Here is a 24,112-nt window from a genome sequence, read left to right on the forward strand (position 1 = left end):
TGTAATAATATAAATGGATCTAACATTTATCTCTGATGTTAAGAATGCTTTAGTAGGCTATGACACTTGGATAGCTATCAATCCAATTTTCAATACTTCTGAGAAGAAACAGCAAGAATTTATTGTGTACTTTCTACCCTTCCAGCAGTCTCTTCCACTCCTCCCCTCCAACCATGCAATTTTTTAACATTAGCAGTAAAAGCAAATGACAGATTGCACTTCAGGATTTTATACAATGTGTACACATGTTCTGCTCAGACACATAGATCTAAAAACATAAATCAACAACCATGTGTTATTAGCAAATACTATTTATTAATTAAGTAGTAGTATGAAAACAAGGAAGAGAATTAGAGTTGCAGGCTTAAATTTCTTTTAACTGCTTGAGCTATCTGCTCCAAAACATCTTATATTTTTTCAAATAATTAGCTCTTGATAATGAATTACTCGTAGTTAAGATCTAGAAAGCTACTTGTCTTCCAGTTGCTAATAGGATGGTACTGAAGCAGTCTTGTAGTTCTTTGAATTTAGTGCCCTAAAATTGGAAAGTAAACACACATTAATTTTTTAGGTGCAAGTCAAATACCTGTACATTTTTTTTTTTTTTTTTTTTAAGACAGGGTCTCGCTCGGTCGCCCAGGTTGGAGTGCAGTGGTGCAATCACAGTTCACTGCAACCTCAACCTCCTAGGCTTTTAAGCAATCCTCCTGCCTCAGCCGCCCAAGTATCTGAAACTACAGGCATGTGCCATCATGCCTGGCTAATTTTTATACTTTTTGTAGAGACAGAGTTTCGCCATGTTGCCCAGGCTGGTCTTAAAATCCTGGGCTCAAGTGATCTGCCTGACTTGGCCTTCCAAAGTGCTGAGATTACACACGTGAGCCACCAAGCCCAGCCTATCTGTACATTCTTATGAAAACTTTTTTCACTAAAAAATTTAAAACTAATATACTTTGTAACATATTAACAATCCAAAACTAAAATTTTCTCATCAACTTAAAACACTTCATTTTATTAAAGCCATATATACTTAGAAGATATAGTTTAAGAAGGAAAACAATTATGGAATCAATTTTAAATACTACTGTCCAAAGGTTTACTGGTTTTAAAATTAGGGTAAAAGAAGCTAGAACTTGATTCAGGATAATGATTTGATAATGTATTATAAAAAGAAAGAAATTTCAATAAATTCAAAATTACTAAACGGAAGATAAAATTCAAATTTTTCAAAAGAACAATCACTTATTCTTCTCTTTCTCCCTGCTCCAAACATATAGGCTACAGCATCATAGAACTTTCTCAGGTTTATTCTCTGCAGAGAAAAGAACACACAGAAAACCTGAAATACTGCCCCCCTTCCCACACACAAAGTTCCATCTATCAGACAGTGGGTGTGGTGAGGAAAATTCTAATTTTACCACCTGTTTATTAGATGAAATTGGGCAGAGTAGTGATAGGTGGTTTGCCAGAGGTTAAAGGTTAAAAGGATAGGAAAAAGCTCCATATCTTCCTGTTTCTAAGTCCAGTACTTTATCAACTAGCCCACAGAGAATAGTATTCCTGTAGACAACAGTTTAAATTACACACATTTACCCTAATATCTAGGGGAATCGTGGTTCAGTGACACAGATCAGTTTTTGTTAATTCAGAAAATGTGAATTTTGCTAGGTCAAAATCAATTTTCCTTACTTATTCCACAAAATTGTCACCAAAGTGCTACAAAGAGTAGATAAAATATGCAAAAATTGGTCATCATCGTCATCGATATTAGCTTATTATAATAAAACCCGTATGTGTTAAGCTACCATTCAAAATGTATATCCAGCTGGGCACAGTGGCTCACGCCTGTAATCCCAGCACTTAATCTCAACACTTTGGGAGGCTGAGGTGGGAGGATCACCTGAGGTCAGGAGTTCGAGACCAGCCTGACAAACACGGCAAAACCCCGTCTCTACTAAAAATACAAAAATTAGCTGGGCGTGGTGGCGGGCGCCTGTAATATCAGCTACTTGGGAGGCTGAGACAGGAGAGTTGCTTGAACCTGGGAGGAGAAGGTTGCAGTGAGCCGAGATCACGCCACTGCACTCCAGCCTGGGTGACAAGAGTGAAACTCCGCTCAAAAAAGGAAAAAAAGACAAAATGTATTTCCGAAACCTGTTCCTTCAAACCCATATATAGTATCAGCAAGACATGGTAGACTTGGAAAGCCTGAATTGGCTAATTATTGCAGCTAAGAAGGACTCTTCATTTCACCTACATTACCTCACTTATAATAGCATCTCATACATTAGTGACTTTGTGCTAACTGCATAGTTTAACTTCTATTTGATGGTATCATAGCAATTTAGAGCTTTTGTCAAAGTAGTATTGGAGTCTGGGGGGTGGTTATTCTATTTTACATAAAATGAGAATGTACTATGCTTCCAGTTAATTGCAATGACACTATATTACTGAAATTGAATTCATAGGAAAGACACTGGTTCTAACACTCCTAATGAGATGCATGCATGGCTTAATACAGATGTCATAGTATTGGAGTCCACTGAAATACAGCATTCTGTAGTTAATGCTAGTGACACACACAAGTGCTCAAGAAAAAACTTCACTTGACAAATGCTTTATGCACTTGCCATTTGGGAAATACTGAGATAAATGTTTTGAAAAAATATAAAATCAAACATAGCTATAGGTAGCAAAATGACTATCATATAAGGTATAACATATATGAATGGCTATAACACATAAAAGACAGGTTCAAGATAGAAGTTCAGTAGAACTCCGTCTGAGGATATTAGCAGACTTTAGAGAAGAGATGACAGAAGATAGAAGGCAGAATGAACAACCTTACCAGCAATGCAGTAGAGTAGGTTATAAAAAGTACATGTATTTCATGAGGCTCAAGAAAAAGATGCACGAAAATACCAAGAAAGACAACAGGAAAGCAGGTTATGGCCACCGTACAAGGGGCTGTCAGTTTTTTAAGCAAATGTTTGAAACTAGATGGCATCTCAAGCTAATTAGTCCCCATGAAACCAGAAGATAACTTCAATATTTTTTTTTTAGAGAAAACACATCTTAAAGTACATAAAATACAGTAAAATCATGTATATCACAAAAAAATGTTGTGGGCTGTAGATATTATGTCTGAAGTACCAAACTGTAAGCATTTTAAATTTTCCTTATTTGAGATCATTTTTTCTAATCTTGCAAACTCTCAACATAAAATTTAGTGCTAGGTAGCCCCTGAATGATGTAAAGCTTAAGATGTCCAGAAATTGTTTTTCAACTTAAGCAACGGACTAGATTAAAATAATTCAGTCAGAAAATTGGATACATACTGAAGCTCTAAATGGATGTTGAGTGAGAGAATCAAGTGAAAAAAAGCCATTGTTAGGTATCCAGGACCACAGAGTCTTCTCAGCAGTCTCATGAGCAATAGGAGTAGTACAAGTATGAACATCATCTAAGTTAGGGCACCCCAAATTATCGAAGTTTTAAGACAGTATCAACTTACTATGAAGTCTTCTTTCCCAAAAGAATTCAGGTATTCGAAATCATATTTCTGGTTAGGTAAAAGTTAACACATAGCACTGGTATTTTTAATTTATAAAAATGTTAAGTAATTTGTCTTTAGCTGATTAGTTCTGCTGGTAAATACATTGCTCCAAAGAACTTAACAAGTAGTCAATCAGAAATACACCTTTGTGTGGGGCATGGCAGCCCACGTCTGTAATTCCAGCACTTCAGGAGGCCGAGGCAGGCGGATCACCTGAGGTCGGGAGTTCGAGACCAGCCTGACCAACATGGAGAAACCCCGTCTCTACTAAAAATACAAAATTAGCCGGGTGTGGTGGTGCATGCCTGTAATCCCAGCTACTCAGGAGGCTGAGGCAGGAGAATCGCTTGAACCCGGGAGGCAGAGGTTGTGATGAGCCGAGATCACGCCATTGCATCCCAACCTGGGCAATAAGACAAAACTCTCTCTCAAAAAAAAAAAAAAAAAAAAAAAGAAAAAGAAAGAAAGAAATACACCTTTGTAATAAAGGGCAGTTTTATTTTTGTGAAATAATACTAATGTTAGTATTATAATTACTGTCTCCAAGTGATAAAGATGTACTACTGTTTTTATAAAAGAATGTAAATTTAGTGTCCTTTAGACACAGAATAACTGATTGTTTTTACTCCAAAGAACTTTCTCAGTTTTGAGAGTATACAAAACCTGGATAAAATTGGAGTTTTAAGATACTTTGATAATAAACTTTTTCTCAAAGCATTATAGTTACGTTGGCATTTTTAATTAACCAGAATATTTCCTATTTTCACAGGTTATCTCAAAGTTAAAGACAGAACTCTCAAGCATCATTAGGATTCCTCACGACTGCTAAGAAACTCCCTTGGAGAAATAGCCAATGTTAACGTGTACTGCTAACTGAACGATGAATATCTAACTAGTCTCAAATGACTCATAATGAGGCGCTATAGATTTGCTTTAAAAATTACGCACAGAATGGTTTGGTGCAGATTACTTAAGCTTTTTCAGCTGGGAATTTCAGAAGATGGGGGAGAACTTCTACAAGGGAGGGCAGGTACCTGTATGTGGAAGAAGCTGAGATGTCTAAAGTCACCCAAATTTGTCATTTAAAAAAGTATATATAAATAAAAGATACTATTTTGAAGAAGTATAAAAGTTGGAAACAATTGTTTCTTGGTTTGTAAGCTAAGCATAAGGTTTTCCCACCTTCTGACATTCAAAGTCATTATACTTTCAACTGGTCTGCTTTTTGGTCCACCTGGTGGGTGGAAAATCTTATCGTTTTTGCCAGAAATAGTTGCCAATTTAGCCATATAAGGGTCAGCAGAATGTGATGGGTAAGGATCAAATGTTCCTGCCTTCATTCCACCAGGCTGCAAAGAAAAATGAGACAACTTAATGTGATTTTGTAAAATGCCTCTACAAAATTAGCTTGTGAAGAAGCTCATACATATTTTTGTAGTCTGCAGAGCTGGTTTTAAAGAAGATGATACTGTTTAATTCAAACACCACCAAAAGGTCTCCCTACCACCAACTTTATAGGGTCAAAACACCATAATCCAAAAGCTCTCAATAAAAATGACAATATTTATAGTAAGGTAACAGTCTAAACTATTGCCAAGCATTAATATTTTAGAGTTTATCAGGCCAGGCTATCACTTAGTTAGAAAGTGAGTCTATTAGTAAGGGAAATCCTAGGTCAGATGTATTTTGATAGAGAATGGGGAACAAGGAGTGTGGCACAACATGAGTTTACTAAATGCCAGTCAATGATGGAGAAGATACTTTAAAAAAAAGTAATAAGCGGCTGGGCGCGGTGGCTCAAGCCTGTAATCCCAGCACTTTGGGAGGCCGAGACGGCTGGATCACGAGGTCAGGAGATCGAGACCATCCTGGCTAACACAGTGCAACCCGGTCTCTACTAAAAATACAAAAAATTAGCCAGGCGTGGTGGCAGGCGCCTGTAGTCCCAGCTACTTGGGAGGCTGAGGCAGGAGAATGGTGTGAACCCGGGAGGCGGAGCTTGCAGTGAGCTGAGATCTGGCCACTCCAGCCTGGGCGACAGAGCGAGACTCCGTCACAAAAAAAAAAAAAAAAAAAGTAATAAGCAATAGCACAAAGAAATAGAAAGCAACAGGAAAATGTAATCTACTTTACTTTTCTTGTAGTCTTTTAAGAGAAGTCAATCAAAATATTTTTCAACCTGTACACAACACAGAAATATTTGCTTTGACTTCTTAAACTGATTTGACAGAATTTTAAACTTTATATTCTATATAATCACAGGAAAATTCTATAGAATCATAATAACTCATTTAATTAGGCACTCTTGTAATATCTATGCCAAATATACATGAAGATTTAATTCATTTGAAAGATACCATTGTAAGTTTTCAAGTTTTCCAGATTGAAGACACATGGATTATTTTAAACATCACAATAACAAGAAAACTTAAGAAAGTTTAAATAAATTAATTTAAAAGTATAAAAGCAAAATGAATGAATTAAAAATAGAAAAACATAAATAAGCCCAAGCGATGCTTTAAAAAGTAAATTAATAGCTATATCTGTAATAGAATTAAGAATGAAAAAGAAGTGAGGAAAGTCTATACCTATATTAAATATCAAAAATACAAAATAGGCCAGGCGCAGTAGCTCACGCCTGTAATCCTAGCACTTTGGGAGGCTGAGGCAGATGGATCACCTGAGGTCAGGAGCTCGAGACCAACCTAACCAATATGGCGAAACCCTGTCTCTACTAAAAATACAAAAATTAGCCGTGCATGGTGGCACACGCCTATAATCCCAGCTCTTAGGAAGGCTAAGGCAGGAAAATCACTTGAATTGAACCTGGGAGGCAGAGGTTGCAGTGAGCCAAGATCGTGCCACTGCACTCCAGCCTGGGCAACAGAGCAAGACTCCGTCTCAAAAAAAAAAAAAATAAATATATATATATATATATATAAAATATTTCCCCAAACCCCAAAAACCTGAATGAAATGACTGATTTTCTAAGAAAATATAAATAATCAACACTGACCAAAAAGAGATAGAAAACCTACACAAAACAGATGGAGAAAGACATGTAAGAATTGAGAAAATTAGCAGAACCATCCTGCAATATGGCTAAGCTCAGAATGCTTCACTGTGTGAACGCTTTCAAGTCTTCAGACAGCCAACATTTCTAGTGCTATCAAACTGCTATAGAACATAGAAAAACAAAGAAATTACCCCATTGCTTTAAGATGCCTGCATCCACTTGTACCAAAATAGAACAAGGCATATACATAGTCTTAAAAATACAGACCAATCACACTTCCAATTATTCTTGCAAAAATGCTTAATAAAATATTAGCAAATAAAACACAGTATTATATTTTAAGATTAATACAACACAGCCAAGTGAGATTCATTCCAGGAAATATTGTTATTCAGCTTATGACAAATAAAAAGTGGGGAGTGAAGGGATAGTCTAAACAGATTACACCATTTGATAAAATTCAACATATATTCAATAAAATTCAGCATATGTTCCTGATTTATTCCTATTTTTGGCATCTATAAAAATGAAAAACTAAAGGTATCCCTATTAAAGTCAAGATTAAGGCAAGGATGGCCACTACTGCTGGCTTAAGGAATTGGGCATGAGCGTGACATAAAAAATACAAATATATGAGAAAGGTGGGGAGCAAAATTATTTGCAGATAATATAGAGCAGTAAAGCAAAAGAGAATCAAGAAAATAACCATCAGAACACAAAGTTTAATGAAGTGGCCAGTTATTTTTTAAAAATCAAATGCTTTTTATAATGACAAATAATATGAAGGAAAATATGTTGGGAAAAAAACCTTATTGACCAGAACCTTAAAATAACGAGGAATAAATATAAGCATGCGATGTAAGTATAAGCTATGCGATGTAAAATACAAAACTCTACAAGCGAGATACAAGGTTAAGTGGCTTACTCCTGATTCTGAAGATTCAAATTATAAATATGTTAATATATCCAAAAATACAAAGAGTAAATTTTATCACAAAATATCAAAGTTCTTTCTCTTTTGGGAACTTTAGAAAATAATTCTGAAGTTCTGGAGAATATGACAGAATAACCAGCACAACTTTTTTAAAGAGTAAGAAGAGACTAGACCACTCACTATTAAATATAATAGAACTTAAAAGGATTTTTTGGGCCAGAAATAGACAAATAGATTAGTCAAATGGAATGAAAACTCAGAAACATACCTTCAAAAATAAGAATTTTGGTTTGATAAAAATGGCATTTCAAAGTAATGGTGTTAAAAATGAATTATTCCATCAGTCATATCGGGAACAACTTTATTTTTAAAAAATCAGTTCTATTAAAGTCTAATTCACCTGCAATAAACTATACCCATTTAAAATGAACAATGCTACAAGTTTTGGCAGATGTCTACACTCTTGAAATGACTACCACAATTCAGATACAGAACATTTCACCCCTGCCCAAAGTTTCCTCATGCCCCCAAACTAAATAAGAGCTGGATTCTTACCTTACTCTTTACATCAAAATGCATTTTAGATAAATATTTAAATGCAAAAGGATATGACTAATAGAAGGAATTAAGAAGCCACATTATTCTAATATTAGTGGTAAAGAGAGCCACTCTGAAAATGACAAATGAAAATGATAAATCTGACTACATCAAATCATGAAATTCCTGAACAGAACAAAACATCATAACCAAAGATCCAACAGATTAAAAAAATTATTTCCAACACAAATAACAAAACGAGAGTAGTACCCTTCATATATGAGATCTTACAAGAGATCTCACTATATTAAAACATAAACTTTGAAATACAAAGTCTGCAAGAAAAACAGGCAATTTACAGAAAAAAAAGCATTGACTAAGGTTTATACACTGCTGGAGCATTTTAATTTTTATTCTCACTTGTTAACTTCTGCAGTAGGAAGATAGTTAATTTTAATTGCCATTTTAAAAACTAAAAGATGGTTTGGCTTTTTATGATTTTAAGAAAAACTAGACCTAGGGTCTAGAGAAGCACTTCAAAAATTCATTGTGAATTCACCAGGCGTGGTGGCATACTCCTGTAATCTCAGCTATTCTGGAGGCTGACGCAGGAGAATCGTTTGAACTCGAGAGGTGGAGGTTGCAGTGAGCCTAGATCATGCCACTGCACTCCAGCCTGGGCAACAGAGCGAGACGCTGTCTCAAAAAAAAAAAAAAAAAAAAATTATAAATTCAAATACATTTGAAGAAACTAATAATTACTTCATGACAAGAGCTTCATTATCCCCTACACTATTCATACTTGGTGATTTCATGTAATTTTGTAAAAATGGGTCCCATGATTCTTGGTATCAGTACGAACAAAAGTTTATTATTTATATGGGGAAAAAATCATTTGACAGCAAGAGACAGTATTTCTTTATAATGCTTAATTTTTTTCATCCTAAAATTGTAAACTTGCCTTTTTACCAGGAGAAGAAGGTTTAAAAGTGTTTGAAATTGATTCTTTCTTCTCTTCTTTTTTAATTGGTGGTAAAGGTTCCTCAGAAAAATAAGGATTAGCATCAAAATAGTCCCTTGGGTGAAGATTTAACTTAAACGGTGCTCCTTTAAGTAAACGATGGTGTTCTTCATTCGCTTTCTGTAAATTACAGAGTTTGAAATTACACAGCATAAATTTCACAAATTGAAAATAACCCAGAGTAAAATCTTTTACATTGTAATATAAACATGATTCTTAAATCCATCCTGCTCCATGTACTTTTTTAAAACATTAATTTGCTACGTTCTATTTTTATGCTACGAAAGATATGCCTACTTGCAAACATAACTACGCTTATTCATTTTGGATACAAATTTATTTGCGGTACTGAGACCTTATCACCTGAAGGAATCTATATTAACTATGTGGGCAGCATGATGCAGAATAACAAGAGTTGTCTCTAGTTCACGCCTTTCCTGCTTTGTAGCATTTCTCAGAGATTCTGGGAAAGTTACGTTTTAGTGTCACATCTTCTTCAACTGTGAATGCGGACATTATCATTCCCCCCGTAATGCTGTTGTAAAGACCACATGAGACTATGTAGATATAGGATTTTATATGTGTATATATGAGATACGTATATATAACATTTTTATAATTTTAAAAAATATATGTATATATGAGATTATGTATATATCTCATATATGTATATTTGAGATATATACATATATGTATATATAACATTTTTATAATTTTTAAAAATATTTCATATGTATACATGAGATTATGTATATCTCATATATCTGTATATATGAGATGTAGATATATATGAGATATGTAGATATGTATATATTACATTTCTATAATATTTATTGCTATCTAGTATTCAAAGCAAAATAGCAGTCATGTTTTCCTCTTATGTTATAATCTTTTCTATCAGACAATATTAAGTATAAAAATCACTGGCTATTAATAAAGTAGCAAAAATCAAATTATGAAATATAGATTCAAAAAAACAACTACACAGTGAATATTGATACTTTTTTTCACTTTTGCAAATATAAAGTCTGGTATTTCATCATTCAACAAACTGAACTGAAAACACTTGATAAATGAAATCTAAAATAGATAGTTACTTGAGAGAAGACTAACTTTCACTACTAGGAACCCACTGTAGCACTTTCAGAATCCTTTCCTCTTTAGGGATTTTTCTCTCGCCCTTCCTTGTCCTCTTCCTTTCTCCAGCTTGCAGGACATTCATTCATTCTTGGTGATCTGCTCTCCACTCTTCCATATCACAACGATGGTACTGAAAATTTATTCTATTGATCTTTTTGGGCAGTGTTCCGCAAAATTTAGTTGTCATGGGAATCACTTGATAATTTATTTAAATTACAAATCACCAAGCCCTTCCCTCAAAGATTTCTGATTGCATTGGTCTGCTGTATGGTCCATTAATCTGCGGTTTTAACAGTCACCCTCAGTGATTCTCATGTGTGATTATAATGTCATGTTTTAGGATCACTTTTTGCTAGAGCATGGTCACCTTTTACCAGAAAAATACTGTATTTGTCTTACCAACCCCTGCCCTAGAATGTTCAGTTGAGTACTGGTCAGCAGATGTATGAGAAAACTATTCAAAGCCCAGAGAAGAACCACCTGAAAGACTGTGAGGTGACGGTGTCTGGCTCTCACACAGAACTGGGAATGGTGCTGGTTGCCATCAGCTGTGCAAGAAAACGTCATAATTCACAGGGCATCTGACGGCATACCTAGAAAGGTCTTGCCTCAGTAGTGGGGAATAACTAGCCTTAGATTGAGCATAGCTCCTACCATACCTAACAAATCTTAAATGCAAGACCTGAAAAGATAAAAACCATTTCTAAGTAATGTGACAGCATTCCAGAACAAAGCCCAAGAACATTTATAAGAATACAAAAATATACAGCACTCAACAAAGTAAAATCCTCAGTATTTGACATCCAGTGAAAAAAAACTGCCAGTAATTCAAAGTAGCAGAATATGACCCCCATACTGAGAAGAAAAAACAACTATTTAAAATCAACCAAGAACTAATATAGATGTTAGCATTAACAGAAAAGGGCATGAAGACAGTAAGTATATTCTGTTATATTCTGTATATTCTGCTCAAAAAATTAAGTAGAGACAGGTAAGACATTAAAAATACTCAAACTTCTAGAGAGCAAAACCACAATGTATGAGATTAAAAACACACTGGTTGACATTAACAGCAGATTGGACATTACAGAAAAATAGATTAGTGAGTATGAAGATGCAGCAATAAAAACTAACCAAAATGAAATACATAGAAGGAAAAAAGGACATTTTTTAAAAGTTAATAGGGCGTTGGTAAATTGTGGGACAATTTCAAGAAGCCTAATACACATGTAACTGGAATTTCTGAAGGGGAAGAGAAAGACAGATAAAAATATCTGAAGAAATAATAACTGGAAATAGTATAAATTTGATTTGAAAAACTATAAACCCATAGATCCAAGAAGCTCAATAAACCTCAAGCACAAGAAGGATGAAAGAAAACAACACAAAGTCACATCATAATCAAACTGCTTAAATGAGTCATAAAAAGAAAAAAAAATTGCCAGAGAAAAGGACACATTGCACACAGAAGAATAAAAATGAGCATGACAACAGGTTTCTCATCAGAAACAATTCAAGCAGGAAGACAGTGGAGTAACCTTTTTTTAATACTGAAAGAAAAAGCAAGATACATTTTTCAAAATTAGTTTTAGGATATTAGTAAATCTAGGAATATAAAATTTCTGCCTTATGTATAAGTTCTAAAAATGAGGATAAAAGAGCTTTTTCTGTTAAGAAAGTATCTTATGCCCAATAAGTATAGGGTAAAAGATTAATTACTGAGCCACTATAAAATTCCACTGTATGTAGTTGTGTAGTATGTACGTATTATTATTCCTACAGATGAAAATTAGTTTATATACAATTTTATAAGAACCAAGGTTTCTGCCCAATTTAATGGAAAACTGTTCCTGGGTTTGGACATGCCCGTCAGCAAAATGGTCATTATTCTCTCACATTCTACCGGTATTTAAAATTACCATAGCAAAACTGTTACAGCCTGCGTGCCTATAAAAACAAAAACAAAAAGCTATCAAGTGATTGCCATTTAATGCTTTATGTCCAAATTAACTTGACTTTTCATTACTACCAGCTTTCTTTATGTTATGGTGATATTGTGAAATTCTGTTCGTATGGTTCTAAAATTTATAAGGGTTCCTTTATTTATTTACAAATAGACATTCCCCATATAAAGGAACAGGTCTCATTATAAGTCAAATATGGTACACAGTGAGTGTAAGAGGCATATGCTAGTAAATTTCAGTGTTTATCTCTGCCATTTAATAAAGTGAGCAGTTTTCTCCTATCCTTTTCTCTGTCTCCTCATAGGATTCATCCATTCTCTAACCTCCACTTTTTCCCATCACCCCTCCACTCCTCCATCCCATTCGCTCATCATAATGGCTTCTTGATCAGCCCAAAAGTATTACCACTATTTTTGCAGGCACAGATAGTAGGGTGTGTTGGGAATATGGCTAAGGGTCAGGATATAACTCTTTATTTAAAATAGAACATAGTTGATCAGGCCAGGCTAATAGAAGTTTCGCAGCTAGTTTAGAGAGATATAAAATAGATGTGGTAAACCATAGCAAGAGATAAAATTCATCCTGGAAAGAGCTGAGAGAATATACAGCAAGATATGAACATCTAATAGAACAGTAAAATTATCACAATTCATAAACATGAGTTTGCCACTGCCCCAGTGATACAAATAGATAGAACAAAACAAAATTAGATCTCAAGTGAATTATTATTATTATTATTATTATTATTATTACTGAAACAGAGTCTCGCTCTGTCACCCAGGCTGGAGTGCAGTGGCGCGATCTTGGCTCACTGTAACCTCTGCAACCTGGATTCAAGCGTTCTCCTGCCTCAGCCTCCTGAGTAGCTGGGATTACAGGCGTGTACTACCACGCCCAGCTAATTTTTGTAAGATTAGTAGAGACGGGGTTTCACTATGTTGGTCAGGCTGGTCTCCAACTCCTGACCTTGGGATCTGCCCATCTCCACCTCCCAAAGCACTGGGATTACAGGCATGAGCCGCTGCACCCAGCCTCAAGTGAATTATTAATATCGAGTTAACTAAATAAAAGAAAGGTTGAAACATTCAAAACAGATTTTTTACCTTATAATTTAGTTTTGCTGCATCATAGAAGTCGGCAGAGTGTGAAAACTGTTTACCTATGGTAATATTTGCATAGCTAAGGAAGCAAAGTAAGTAATGGTGACTTCAGAGTTCAGAAATTTAATTTTTCAAAATTTCAAAACAAACTATAAGACAAGGCATTAAAAATATCTTACCCATATCCAGTTCCTTTCTTTCCCGGGTTTGTGTATAAATTCTTTCCAGGTGCCTTATATTTTTCTCGAGGTCTTGACTGTGCGCTGAAAAATGGGACTGGACCACCTATTGTTCCATAGTAGCTTCCTAAGCCACATCTTAAATACAATTTTTTGGTGTTTTAAAAGGAAGAGGTTAAAATGGCAAATTTTAAGTCTATTTTACCATAATTTTTAAAAAGATTGGGAAAAAAGAGAAAAAAATGCTAGTTTTAATCTAATTTCATTTTCCTCATTCTTCAGTCACAGATTTTGATGTGAGATATGTTTTCAATATTTGTATTATTTTAAACATTCTATAAAAATAAAACTGCGTAATCCTTAGGAAGTTAGAATCATTCCCATTAATTCAGTTAACTGTAACAATAAACAGAGTCTTTTGTGTTTTCAGATTAATTTATGGGCACTTTATGGCAAGTTAGCTAATAAATACATCTGAATATCCATCCACAAGAAACTACACTTCCAAAACAAATATTTAAGACTGCTGTTTCCACTACTGATGGAAAGTGACTCAGGGAATTTGGGTGCTAATTTTCTTCTGTTTGGTTTATATCTCATAACTTTACTGCAGAAAAAATTAACCAAATATTTTCTTTTCTTCCATTTTAATGTTACATTTTCTGGGCACACAGTATCTATGCAAAATCATTAAAGTGTTTACTATTCAGCACTTTCACAGATTTTTTGTTAAAATTTCCACAATAAGGATAACTATTGTTAGCGACAGTCATAGCCTCTAATTCTTAAGTTACCATTGAAGCAAACAAATTTTAATAATCAGAAAAAGGTCTACAAGACAAATGAAACCTTATTACTATCAAAACTTGACACTGTTCATACATCTGAGTTAAAAATTTCAAAAACTTGAAAGACATCAACATTGATTGCTTATTACCAATACTTTCAGTCTACAAATGGTAGGAAAGCATATTTCAATTAATCCCTCTTTATGAACCTATGGAATGAAATTCTAAAATACAACATGGAAATAGAGCAGGGATAATGCAGAGAAAGGAGAACTATTCACATACAGGCAGAATTTACCCAGAGCGTGATTTAACGCAAGCATTAAAAGTCACTCTATTTAGAATTTATTAAATGCCTACAGTTCTGGAGGTGGGTGTGGTGGCTCACGCCTGTAATCCCAGCACTTTGGGAGGCTGAGGTGGGTGGATCACCTGAGGTCAGGAGTTTGAGACCAGCGTGGCCAACATGGTGAAACCCCATCTCTACTAAAAATACAAAAAACTAGCTGGGCGTGGTGGCCTGTGCCTGTCATCCCAGCTACTTGGGAGGCTGGGGCAGGAGAATCTCGCTTGAACCTGGGAGATTGAGATCGCAGTGAGCCGGGAGAGTGCCGCTGCACTCCAGCTTGGATGACAGAGCCAGACTCCATCTCACATACATACATATATACATAAATAAATAAATAAATAAATAATGCCTATGGTTCCATAATTTGGTGTTGAATAAATTTCTGTATAAGGGCTTCTTATTTATAACACCAGTCTCCCTTTTTGGAAACACTTTCTGTATCCACTAAATTATAGATGTTTTTCACATATCTGTGAATTTTTTTAAAAAAGGAAACCTAGTCTAACTATAAAACTGTTATTATTTCTTGGCTGACAGATGAATATAAGCATATTATAAACTAATGTATCAAGGTAGCAATTCCCAATTATTACCACATGAGTCAAAGTTTATTATAGGCAGGAGAAAAGACTGAAAAATAGGAAAAAGTTATTTCACATATTACATGAAAAAGAAAGTAGTGACAAAAGGAAAAAAAATCACATTTCTAAATTTATATCTAAGAAAGTGAAAAAGTTGAAGAAACAGTAATAATAATAATAAATAATTCAAATCTATCCAAAGTGTCGAAAGGTAGAAAAAGATGAAATTAAAGAAAAAGAGAAAATCCTTACTCATTTTTTTTTCAGACAGGGTCTCACTCTGTTGCTCAGGCTGCAGTGCAGTGGTGCAATCTCAGCTCACTGCAGCCTCAAACTCCCGGCTCGAGCGTTCCCCGCAACCTCAGCCTTCCGAGTAGCTGGGACTACAGGCATGCATCACCGCGCTGGCTTAATTTTTGTGTATTTTGTAGAGATGGGTTTTTGTCATATTGCCCAGACTGGTCTCAAATTCCCAGACTCAAGCAATCCATCCACCGCAGCCTCCCAAGGTGCTGGGATTACAGGCATGAGCCACCGCACCCACCGAAAATCCTGACTCCTTCTGTTTTGTTGTTTTGTTTTTGAGACGGAGTCTCTGTCGCCCAGGCTGGAGGCGCAATCTTGGCTCACTGCAGCCTCCACCTTTTGGGTTCAAGTGATTCTCCTGCCTCAGTCTCCCGAGTAGCTGGGATTATAGGCGCCTGCCACCACGCCCAGCTAATTTTTATATTTTTAGTAGAGATGGGGTTTCGCCATGTTGGCCAGGTTGGTCTCAAACTCCTGACCTCAGGTAATCTGCCCATCTCAGCCTCCCAAAGTGCAGGGATTACAGGCGTGAGCCACCGTGCCCGGCCAAAAATCCTCACTCTTAATAGAGACAATAATTTTGGCTGACTTTGCCTACTAGAATTAGAAGGAAGTATAAGTTATACAAAGTAGTTTTACTAGTCTCAAAAAATACAGTAAATAAGCACAAAATTAGACTTCAGTTATCATCTATCAAATTAATAAATTGAGAGAGTCAAAGCTATTGAGTGTGAATGAACAATACCTTTTTTTTTTTTTTTTTGAGATGGTGTCTCACTCTGTCACCCAGGCTGGAGTGCAGTGGTGCGATCTCGGCTCACTGCAACCTCAGCCTCCGGGGTTAAAGCGAGATTCTCCTGCCTCAGCCTCCCGAGTAGCTGGGACTACAGGTGCGTGCCACCATGCCCAGCTAATTTTTTGTATTTTTAGTAGGGACAGGGTTTCACTGAACATTACGTCTTAAGTCTCAGTTATATAACATTACATTGACTTAATGGTCTAATGTTAAACTAATTTAAAGGGAACATTGATAGTTGTCATAACTAAGATACTGTTAAACCTCATAAGTATATCTTCACAATAATTTAAAAATAATGTATTTTTGATCAATTATTTTCTTCATCAAAAAAGAATTTCTGGCCAGGTGTGGCCCAGAACCCTCCTCCACTTGAACCCAGGAGGCAGAGGTTGCAGTGAGCCAAGATCATGCCACTGCACTCCAGCCTGGGCAACAGAGCAAGACTCCAACTGAAAAAAAAAAAAATTATCCTAATTCCACCTTTTTTTTTTTTTTTTTTTTTTTTAGACAAGGTCTTGCTGTGACATCCAGGCTGGAGTGCAGTGGCTCAATCAGAGCTCACTGTAACCTCCAACTCCTGGGCTCAAGGGATCCTCTCACCTCAGCCTCCTGAGTAGCTGGAACTAGAGGCACATGCTACCACACCCAGCTAATTTTTTAACTTTTGTAGAGATGGGGTCTCACTATATTGCCCAGGCTGGTCTCAAACTCCTGGCCTCAAGCATTCCTCCTAGCTTGGCCTCGAAAAGTGCTGGGATTATAGGCATGAGCCACTGCACCCAGCCTTACACTTTTATTTATACTTCGTTAACAGCAGAAAAAATAGTCAGGGGCATAGACATGATAATTAAAGGCAATTTTTTCCCCAATCTGACTTTGCAAGGTTTTCAAACAAATTTTATTATTTAAGTTGTTTTTATTATATCAACAAATAGAGCACAGTGATATAGATAATCTAAAATTTAATATAATGAGAATATATTTAATCAAGATTACTTGTCAATCTAAATCATCCAATACAACTATCTCCACCTGAGACAAACTAAGAATAACACTTAAAAATTCATCTTACATAAGTAAGTCCCACAGAAAAACAAACATTTAATTTAGGGATAAAGGTGCAGGAAATCTATTTAAGACTTTTCCCCAAAAAACACTTACGGCTTTTTCTCTCCACTACTAGGGAAGAAGGCTTTGCCTAGATTTTTTCTGGCTGCTTCCATCATATCCCGTCTCCTCACTTGATTCAGATTCACGTAGCCTTCTCCTTCAAAAATCCTTACAAAACGGGGATCGAAATAACCTGCCTGAAGGTCTGACATTGCTTTGGATCCCCCAGGTAGCATCTGTTTACTTTTGCTTGCAGCCTCATTAAATGGTCCTTTAAAAATAAATTAGGCAGATGATAATTTTGAGCTTACTAGCAATTAAAGGACATGAAAAAGAAGAGAACAGTTTCCAAATACCATTTGGGCCAATGATGAATTTTGAGCTCTAGAGCACTGTTTTGAAATATTCCCTGAGAGCTCTGTGTGAAGGGCTATCTTGACAATAAGACCTAAGTGGTTTTCACCAAAACATTGTAATATTTAAGGCCTTGGTGATACACTCTGAGTTTTAGAGCTGGTAGAGACCTTAAAGTGATCTAATTCAATGTTTCTCCAACTACAGACTAGGAAGCGCTGTGTGAGATGGCAGTCAGTGTGTGTCCGTAGGTCTAAGAGACGGGTGTTTCATACTCAAATTGAAGCAATTCCTCTCTGGGGCATATACTCAAGACACATGAGTGTCCATGGCCACTAACAGACATTAACAAGAATGTTCATAGCAGTTTTATTCATAATAATCAAAAACATAAAACAGCCCAAATGTCCATCAACAGGAGAACAGATTTTTAAACTGTGGAATTTATACAGTGAAATACTAGTAGCCCAGTAATTTTTTAAAGGCTGTTTTGATAAGTATTTAAAACATCTTTCGTAATTTAGATCTAGGAGAGCTCTATTTGAGGAGAACTTTGGTAACATGGAGAATTTTTTGAAGTGCATACAATCCCTAATTCAACTGGCTATTAAAACGTGAATCTGTATCCTTGACTTTTTTTTTTTTTTTTCTTTTTTGAGACAGAGTCTCACTCTGTTCCCTAGGCTGGAGTGCAGTGGTGTGATCTCAGCTCACTGCAACCTCCGCCTCCCAGGTTCCAGTGATTCTCCTGCCTCAGTCCCAAGTAGCTGGGACTACAGGTGTGCACCACCACACCTGGCTAATTTTTGTATTTTTAGTTGAGACGGGGTTTCACCATACTGGTCAGGCTGGTCTTGAACTCCTGACCTTGTGATCCACCTGCCTCAGCCTCCCAAGGTGCTGGGATTATAGGCAAGAGCCACCACGCCTGGCCTGTATCACTGAGCTTTTTAAACTTCTTTTTTTTTTGACAAGGTCTTCTGTCACCCAGACTAGAATGCAGTGGTGTGACCATGGCTCACTGCAGCCTCAATCTCCTGGGCTTAACTTCCTGCCTCAGCCTCCAAGGTAGCTGAGACTATAGGCGCAGGACACCATGTCCAGCTAATTTTTGTATTTTTTGTAGAGACAGGGTCTCACTATGTTGTCCAGGCTTGTCTTGAACTCCTGGCCTCAAGCAATCCTCCCACCACCACCTCCCAAAGTGCTGGGATTACAGCTGTGAGCCACCACACTTGGTCAACTTAAATTTTTGAAAAGGTAATACATTCAAATAGTTCCAAATTCAGAAGTATAAACATTTTCACAACAGGTCTTTCTCCCATACTTGGCCACCCAATTCTTCTTCCACAGGCAAAGAGAGAATCATTTTGTTTCCCAAAGAATGTTCAGGTATGTTCAAGCGAATGTTTTCATATGTATCCTTTTTCATTGTTTTAAATGCTGTCTCAGAAGAATCACATTGTTAATGCTCAGCACACTATATAGAACATTCTCCACCTTGCTTTTTTATTTGACAGTGTATCTTGGAGATATCTCCAAATCAGTGTGTTTTATTTTGTATTATTATATAGAAGTAATTGGATATCCGAAAATTGAATGGAAACATTTAAATATTTATGTATATTAGCTCTTTTTATTATTTATGACTTTTGTAAAAATCCCTCAGCCATTCACTTAGCATTTCATTTCTCAGGAAGGTAACAATGGATGGCCTTCTTGGATGCAAATGTAAACGCTGTTTGCAAAGGGGAGTGTCCCATCTAACCAAAATATTCTGGGAGAAAACTGCCAGGCACTTTTGAAAAGAAATAAAATTACCTATGAGGACAATAAATGAGGATAGAGTACCCTCATAAAACGAGATTCCTATTCTCATAAAATAAAGTTCTTGCTGGGTGCAGTGGCTCATGCCTCTTAACCCCAGCACTACGGGAGGCTGAGGGGGAGGGATCTCTTGAGGTCAAGGGTTCAAGACCAGCCTGGGCAACATAGTGAGAGTCCCCACCTCCACCAAGTATTTAAAAATTAGCTGGGCATGGTAGTGTATGCCTGTAGTCGCAGGGACTCAGGAGGCTGAGATGGCAGGATCCCTTGAGCCCAGGAGTTTGAGGATGCAGTGAGCTATAATCAGGCCACTGCACTCCAGCCTGGGGAACAGATATCCTGTTTCTAAATAAATAAATAAATGAAATCGCTTAACTCCATTGAAATTTTACAAGTTAACAAACTTTAGAACTAAATGCTTTAAAATATAAACCACTAAACAATCATTCAATGTAAATATTAAATTCTAAATTTGATCTAGAAAATACCCACTATTCACCCATAGAGGAAAGCAAATATACTTACGATTAAACTGTGACACATATTTATCACCCACAGTAATATACTCCATCTCACTAAAGAGGCCAATCCTTTCCATGTCCGTTTTCCCTCCTTCCGCAGGCACGGTAGGCATGGTGGTGCTTTCTACACTGCTAACTTCAAAATTTCCCTGGGGTCACTTCTTTTATCGAAAAATCCTACTTTACATTGGAAATAAAAATAAAAGGGAAATGTTTAGAAAACAGTGGTTACTAATCTCCAGTTCTAATTACTTTCAGTCTGAGAGTTTTAAGGTTTACTATGAAACAAGAGCCTCATACTCTATGGGGAAAGAACCAGTCTGTGGAGGGGGGGAGAACAGTGGGATTCAGAATTACCCGTATGAGCCCTCCCCCTTGACTCTCCATGTGAAGTGCCCACGATTACAAAGGAATGTGTAAGATATCATCTATTACACTGCCATTTATCTGTTGGAAATGATAAAATTATTACTGTATGGTGTATTATAAACAAATCCTCCTGAGAAGTTCAGGGTAGATTTAAAAATCCTAATTACAGAAGGCAGACATTTTTACAGTTCACACATAATGATTTCAGCATCCTGCACTGTCCCTTATATTGAAAATATAACAGCTTTTCAGAGTGCACGACACATCTAGGTATTACCCTACAATTCTTGAGGGTTTTTTCAAGTTTAAATAAACATAATAAATGTGCCACTGGCAAAATTATCAAGGGAATGGGGAAGAGAACAATTATTTAGGCGAGATAAAGACAAGAACAAAAACAAAAATTCCACAATGAATTCTGAGTATTTGTTAACGGTCGTACTTCAACTCTGAGCTTTCTTTGGAAATGACCACTTCAAACAAAGGTGAAATATTAAACATGCAACTCTTTATTTAGAAACCAATTTTTTTAAGACAGAGTCTCCCTCTTTTTTTTAAGATAGTCCCAGGCTGGAGTACAGTGGCATGTTCTTGGCTCACTACAACCTCTGCCTCCTGGGTTCAAGTGATTCTCCTGCCTCAGCCTCCTGAGTAGCTGGATTACAGACACGCGCCACCATGCCCGGCTAAGTTTTTGTATTTTTAGTAGAGACAGGGTTTTACTATGTTGTCCAGGCTGCTCTCAAACTCCTGGCCTCAAGTGATCCACCTACCTCAGCCTCCCAAAGCGCTGGGATTACAGGCATGAGCCACCGTGCCTGGCCAGAAATTAATTTTTTTATTTTTTATTTTTTATTATACTTTAAGTGCTAGGGTACATGTGCACAATGTGCAGGTTTGTTACATATGAATACATGTGCCATGTTGGTGTGCTGCACCCATTAACTCATCATTTATATTAGGTAAGAAATTAATTTTTAATAGTAGACATGTTCTAAAAAAAAAAAAGGAGGAGGCCCAAAGAGCTAAGAATACTTACATCCATCCCATCCTAAAGTTTTTAAGGCACCAACTATGAGCTAAGCACTGGGCATACACAGCGAAGAAAACAAACATTGGGTAGTCTTCCCAGTTTGTGACCCAAGGTAAGAATTTTTTTTTTTTTTTTTTTTTTTGAGACAGAGTTTCACTCTTGTAGCCCAGGCTGGAGTACAGTAGTAGCGGGCTCTCGGCTCACTGCAACCTCCGCTTCCCAGGTTCAAGCGATTCTTCTGCCTCAGCCTCTCGAGTAGCTGGGATTACAGGCGCCCGCCACCACGCCCAGCTAACTTTTGTATTTTTTTAGTAGAGACGGGGTTTCACCATGTTGGCCAGGCTGGTCTCGAACTGCTGACCTCAGGTAATCCACCTGCCTCGGCTTCCCAAAGTGCTGGGATTACAGGCGTGGGCCACCGCGCCCAGCTGGTAAGAACCTTTTACCTTAAATGTACTTATTTATTTACTTATTAAGATGGAGTCTTGCTCTGTCGCCCAGGCTGGAGTGCAGTGGCGCTATCTCAGTTCACTGCAACCTCCGCCTCCTGAGTTCAAGCAGTTCTCCTGCCACAGCCTCCCAAGTAGCTGGGACTACAGGCAACTGCCACCACGCCCGGCTGATTTTTGTATTTTTAGTAGAAACGAGGTTTCACCATGTTGGCCAGGCTGGTCTCAAACTCCTGACCTCAAGTGATTCACGCGCCTCGGCCTCCCAAAGTGCTGGGATTACAGGCATGAGCCACCGCGCGGGGCCTTTTACCTTAAATTCAGAGCAAGCTGTTTCAGTGCCTCTCTGCAAGCCAGCCTGAAACAATGGCTCACCTGGTCATGAATCATTGCTAATAGGTAACACCAAAGGAGCAAGTGAAGATTCATTTTAAACTAAAACATAAGCAAGCACAACGCACTTCTCCACATCCTACCTCTTCCATTAATCAGGGATGCTTTAAAACCAAACTTCAGTCAAGATGTAGTACTTTCATTTACCTTATATTTCAAAGCTCCACTCCCCTGCCCAACCACAAAGGATTCCAGTGCTGCTACTGGGGCCTAAATGTCTCAGGCCCTGTATCAGCCAGCCTCATCTGTCACCATGGAAACCCCTTCCGTGGCCCCTTGGCTGCAACTGTTCTCTTTCTGTCCTTAGGCTGGGCTCTCTCCAGCCACAGGACCATTGTCCATGCCCTTTCTCTTTAGCCACCTACTTCAGCGTGCCGACCCTTTCTCTCCCCAGCCCACCCCTCGCCATTAACACTGATTCTTCCGACTGCTCAGTTTCTTAATCCCTTCTTTAACTCCATCACAGCGGCATGCACTTCTTCCAAGCCCTCATCGTGGTTGTCTGCTAGGTCACCATCTTATTTTCGTCATGAGGGATCCTTTCACGAACAGTTGTTTGCCCCAGGAAACTTGGCTCCACAAGGGCAGGAGCTCTGCGAGACTGAGGTTCCCCGCTCTCACGGTATCCCCGCGTGTGAGCAGCTCCTGGCACACAAGCCAGCCAGGGAGGAGGGAAGGAAGAAATTCTTGCCTAGAACTTCCCCACTACTTAACTTTTTTCTTTAATGTAAATGACGAGTTAATGGGCGCAGCACACCACATGGCACATGTATACATACATATGTAACAAACCTGCACGTGGTGCACATGTACCCTAGAACACAAAGTATAATTTAAAAAAAAAGAAAAAATATTTAACTTTTTCCTTTTGTTTTTTTTGAGGCAGAGTCTCGCTCTGTCGCCCAGGCTAGGAGTGCAGTGGCGCGATCTTGGCTCACTGCAGCCTCCGTCTCCCGGGTTCAAGCCATTCACCTGTATCAGCCTCCCAAGTAGTTGGGACTACAGGCACTCGCCACCACGCCCGGCTACTTTTTTTTTTTTGTATTTTTAGTAGAGACGGGAGTTTCACCATTTTGCCCAAGCTGGTCTCGAACTCCCGAGCTCAGGTGATGCGCCTGCCTCGGCCTCCCAAAGTGCTGGGATTACAGGCCTGAGCTACCGCGCCCGGCCCCGCCACTACTTAACTCTTCTTGAGCAACATTTACAAAATTATTCATTCATTTATTTAACAGATAGTCTGCAAACCCCTTCGGGTCAAGCTTGCTGGCAGAAACTAGAAACACAGATTTAAGAAGGCGTAGACGCTGCCCGCAGGACCTTACAATCTATTAGACAAGAAAATAGAGTATAGCCGAATGATGGCACGTTCCCTTGGAAAAGTACGGATAGAGTGTCGTGAGAGGTGAAGAAGGGGCAGAAACTGGAGGAGGTGATGACGAGTCTATTTTCCAGGAAGGAAACGGAGGTGGCAGGTATCTAAGGGACAACACCTGGCGTCCGCGAGGACCAAGTCACCTCTCCTGAGGACACCCACTCCGACAGCCGAGATCAGGTTGTCCCAGCTCGTCCAGCTTAACTGTGCGGCGGGAACGGCGAGGGTTCCCGGGCGCCCGCGACACGCCTGGGCTGCGAAGCGCCTCTGCACGTTCCACAACAGCTGGCGTTTATTGTGTGATGTGTTGCCCCGGGTACGGGAGAATCCATTCCAAGCACGCTGAGGGGGAATACGAGGAGATTCGAATCCGCATCGAAGAACACACAGAAGGACGTGTGAGTGTTCGCAGGA

General features: G+C 37.8%; 2 protein-coding genes across 7 annotated transcripts in view; one reads left to right on the top strand and one right to left on the bottom strand.

Annotated features, from left to right (window-relative positions):
• The window catches only part of CCDC110 (coiled-coil domain containing 110), a 26,293-nt gene extending 21,606 nt beyond the window's left edge, over nt 1-4,687 (top strand). The window contains exon 7 of the mRNA XM_017959259.3: nt 4,326-4,687. Within this exon, the coding sequence (XP_017814748.3) occupies nt 4,326-4,366 (41 nt within the window). The 3' untranslated portion in view covers nt 4,367-4,687. The remainder of the gene's footprint in view (nt 1-4,325) is intronic.
• On the bottom strand, nt 294-24,095 carry C3H4orf47 (chromosome 3 C4orf47 homolog). 6 transcript variants are annotated; one of them, XM_021938995.2, is made up of 8 exons: nt 23,842-24,095; nt 20,087-20,259; nt 17,432-17,651; nt 13,448-13,585; nt 13,272-13,347; nt 9,005-9,184; nt 4,739-4,905; nt 294-535 (listed from the first exon to the last, which is right to left on the bottom strand). In XM_021938995.2, exons 2-8 carry the CDS (start codon nt 20,193-20,195, stop codon nt 487-489), a joined length of 939 nt encoding a protein of 312 aa, XP_021794687.1. In that variant the 5' UTR covers nt 20,196-20,259; nt 23,842-24,095; the 3' UTR covers nt 294-486. The 6 variants fall into 6 exon arrangements, with proteins under 6 accessions (XP_021794687.1, XP_021794686.1, XP_021794684.1 ...); XM_021938994.2 differs by having other exon boundaries at nt 20,087-20,262; XM_021938992.2 differs by having other exon boundaries at nt 23,817-24,095.
• Between the last annotated feature and the right edge of the window lie 17 nt (nt 24,096-24,112).

This window comes from Papio anubis, chromosome 3, assembly GCF_008728515.1.
Source record: "Papio anubis isolate 15944 chromosome 3, Panubis1.0, whole genome shotgun sequence".
Taxonomy (NCBI): Eukaryota; Metazoa; Chordata; class Mammalia; order Primates; family Cercopithecidae; genus Papio; species Papio anubis.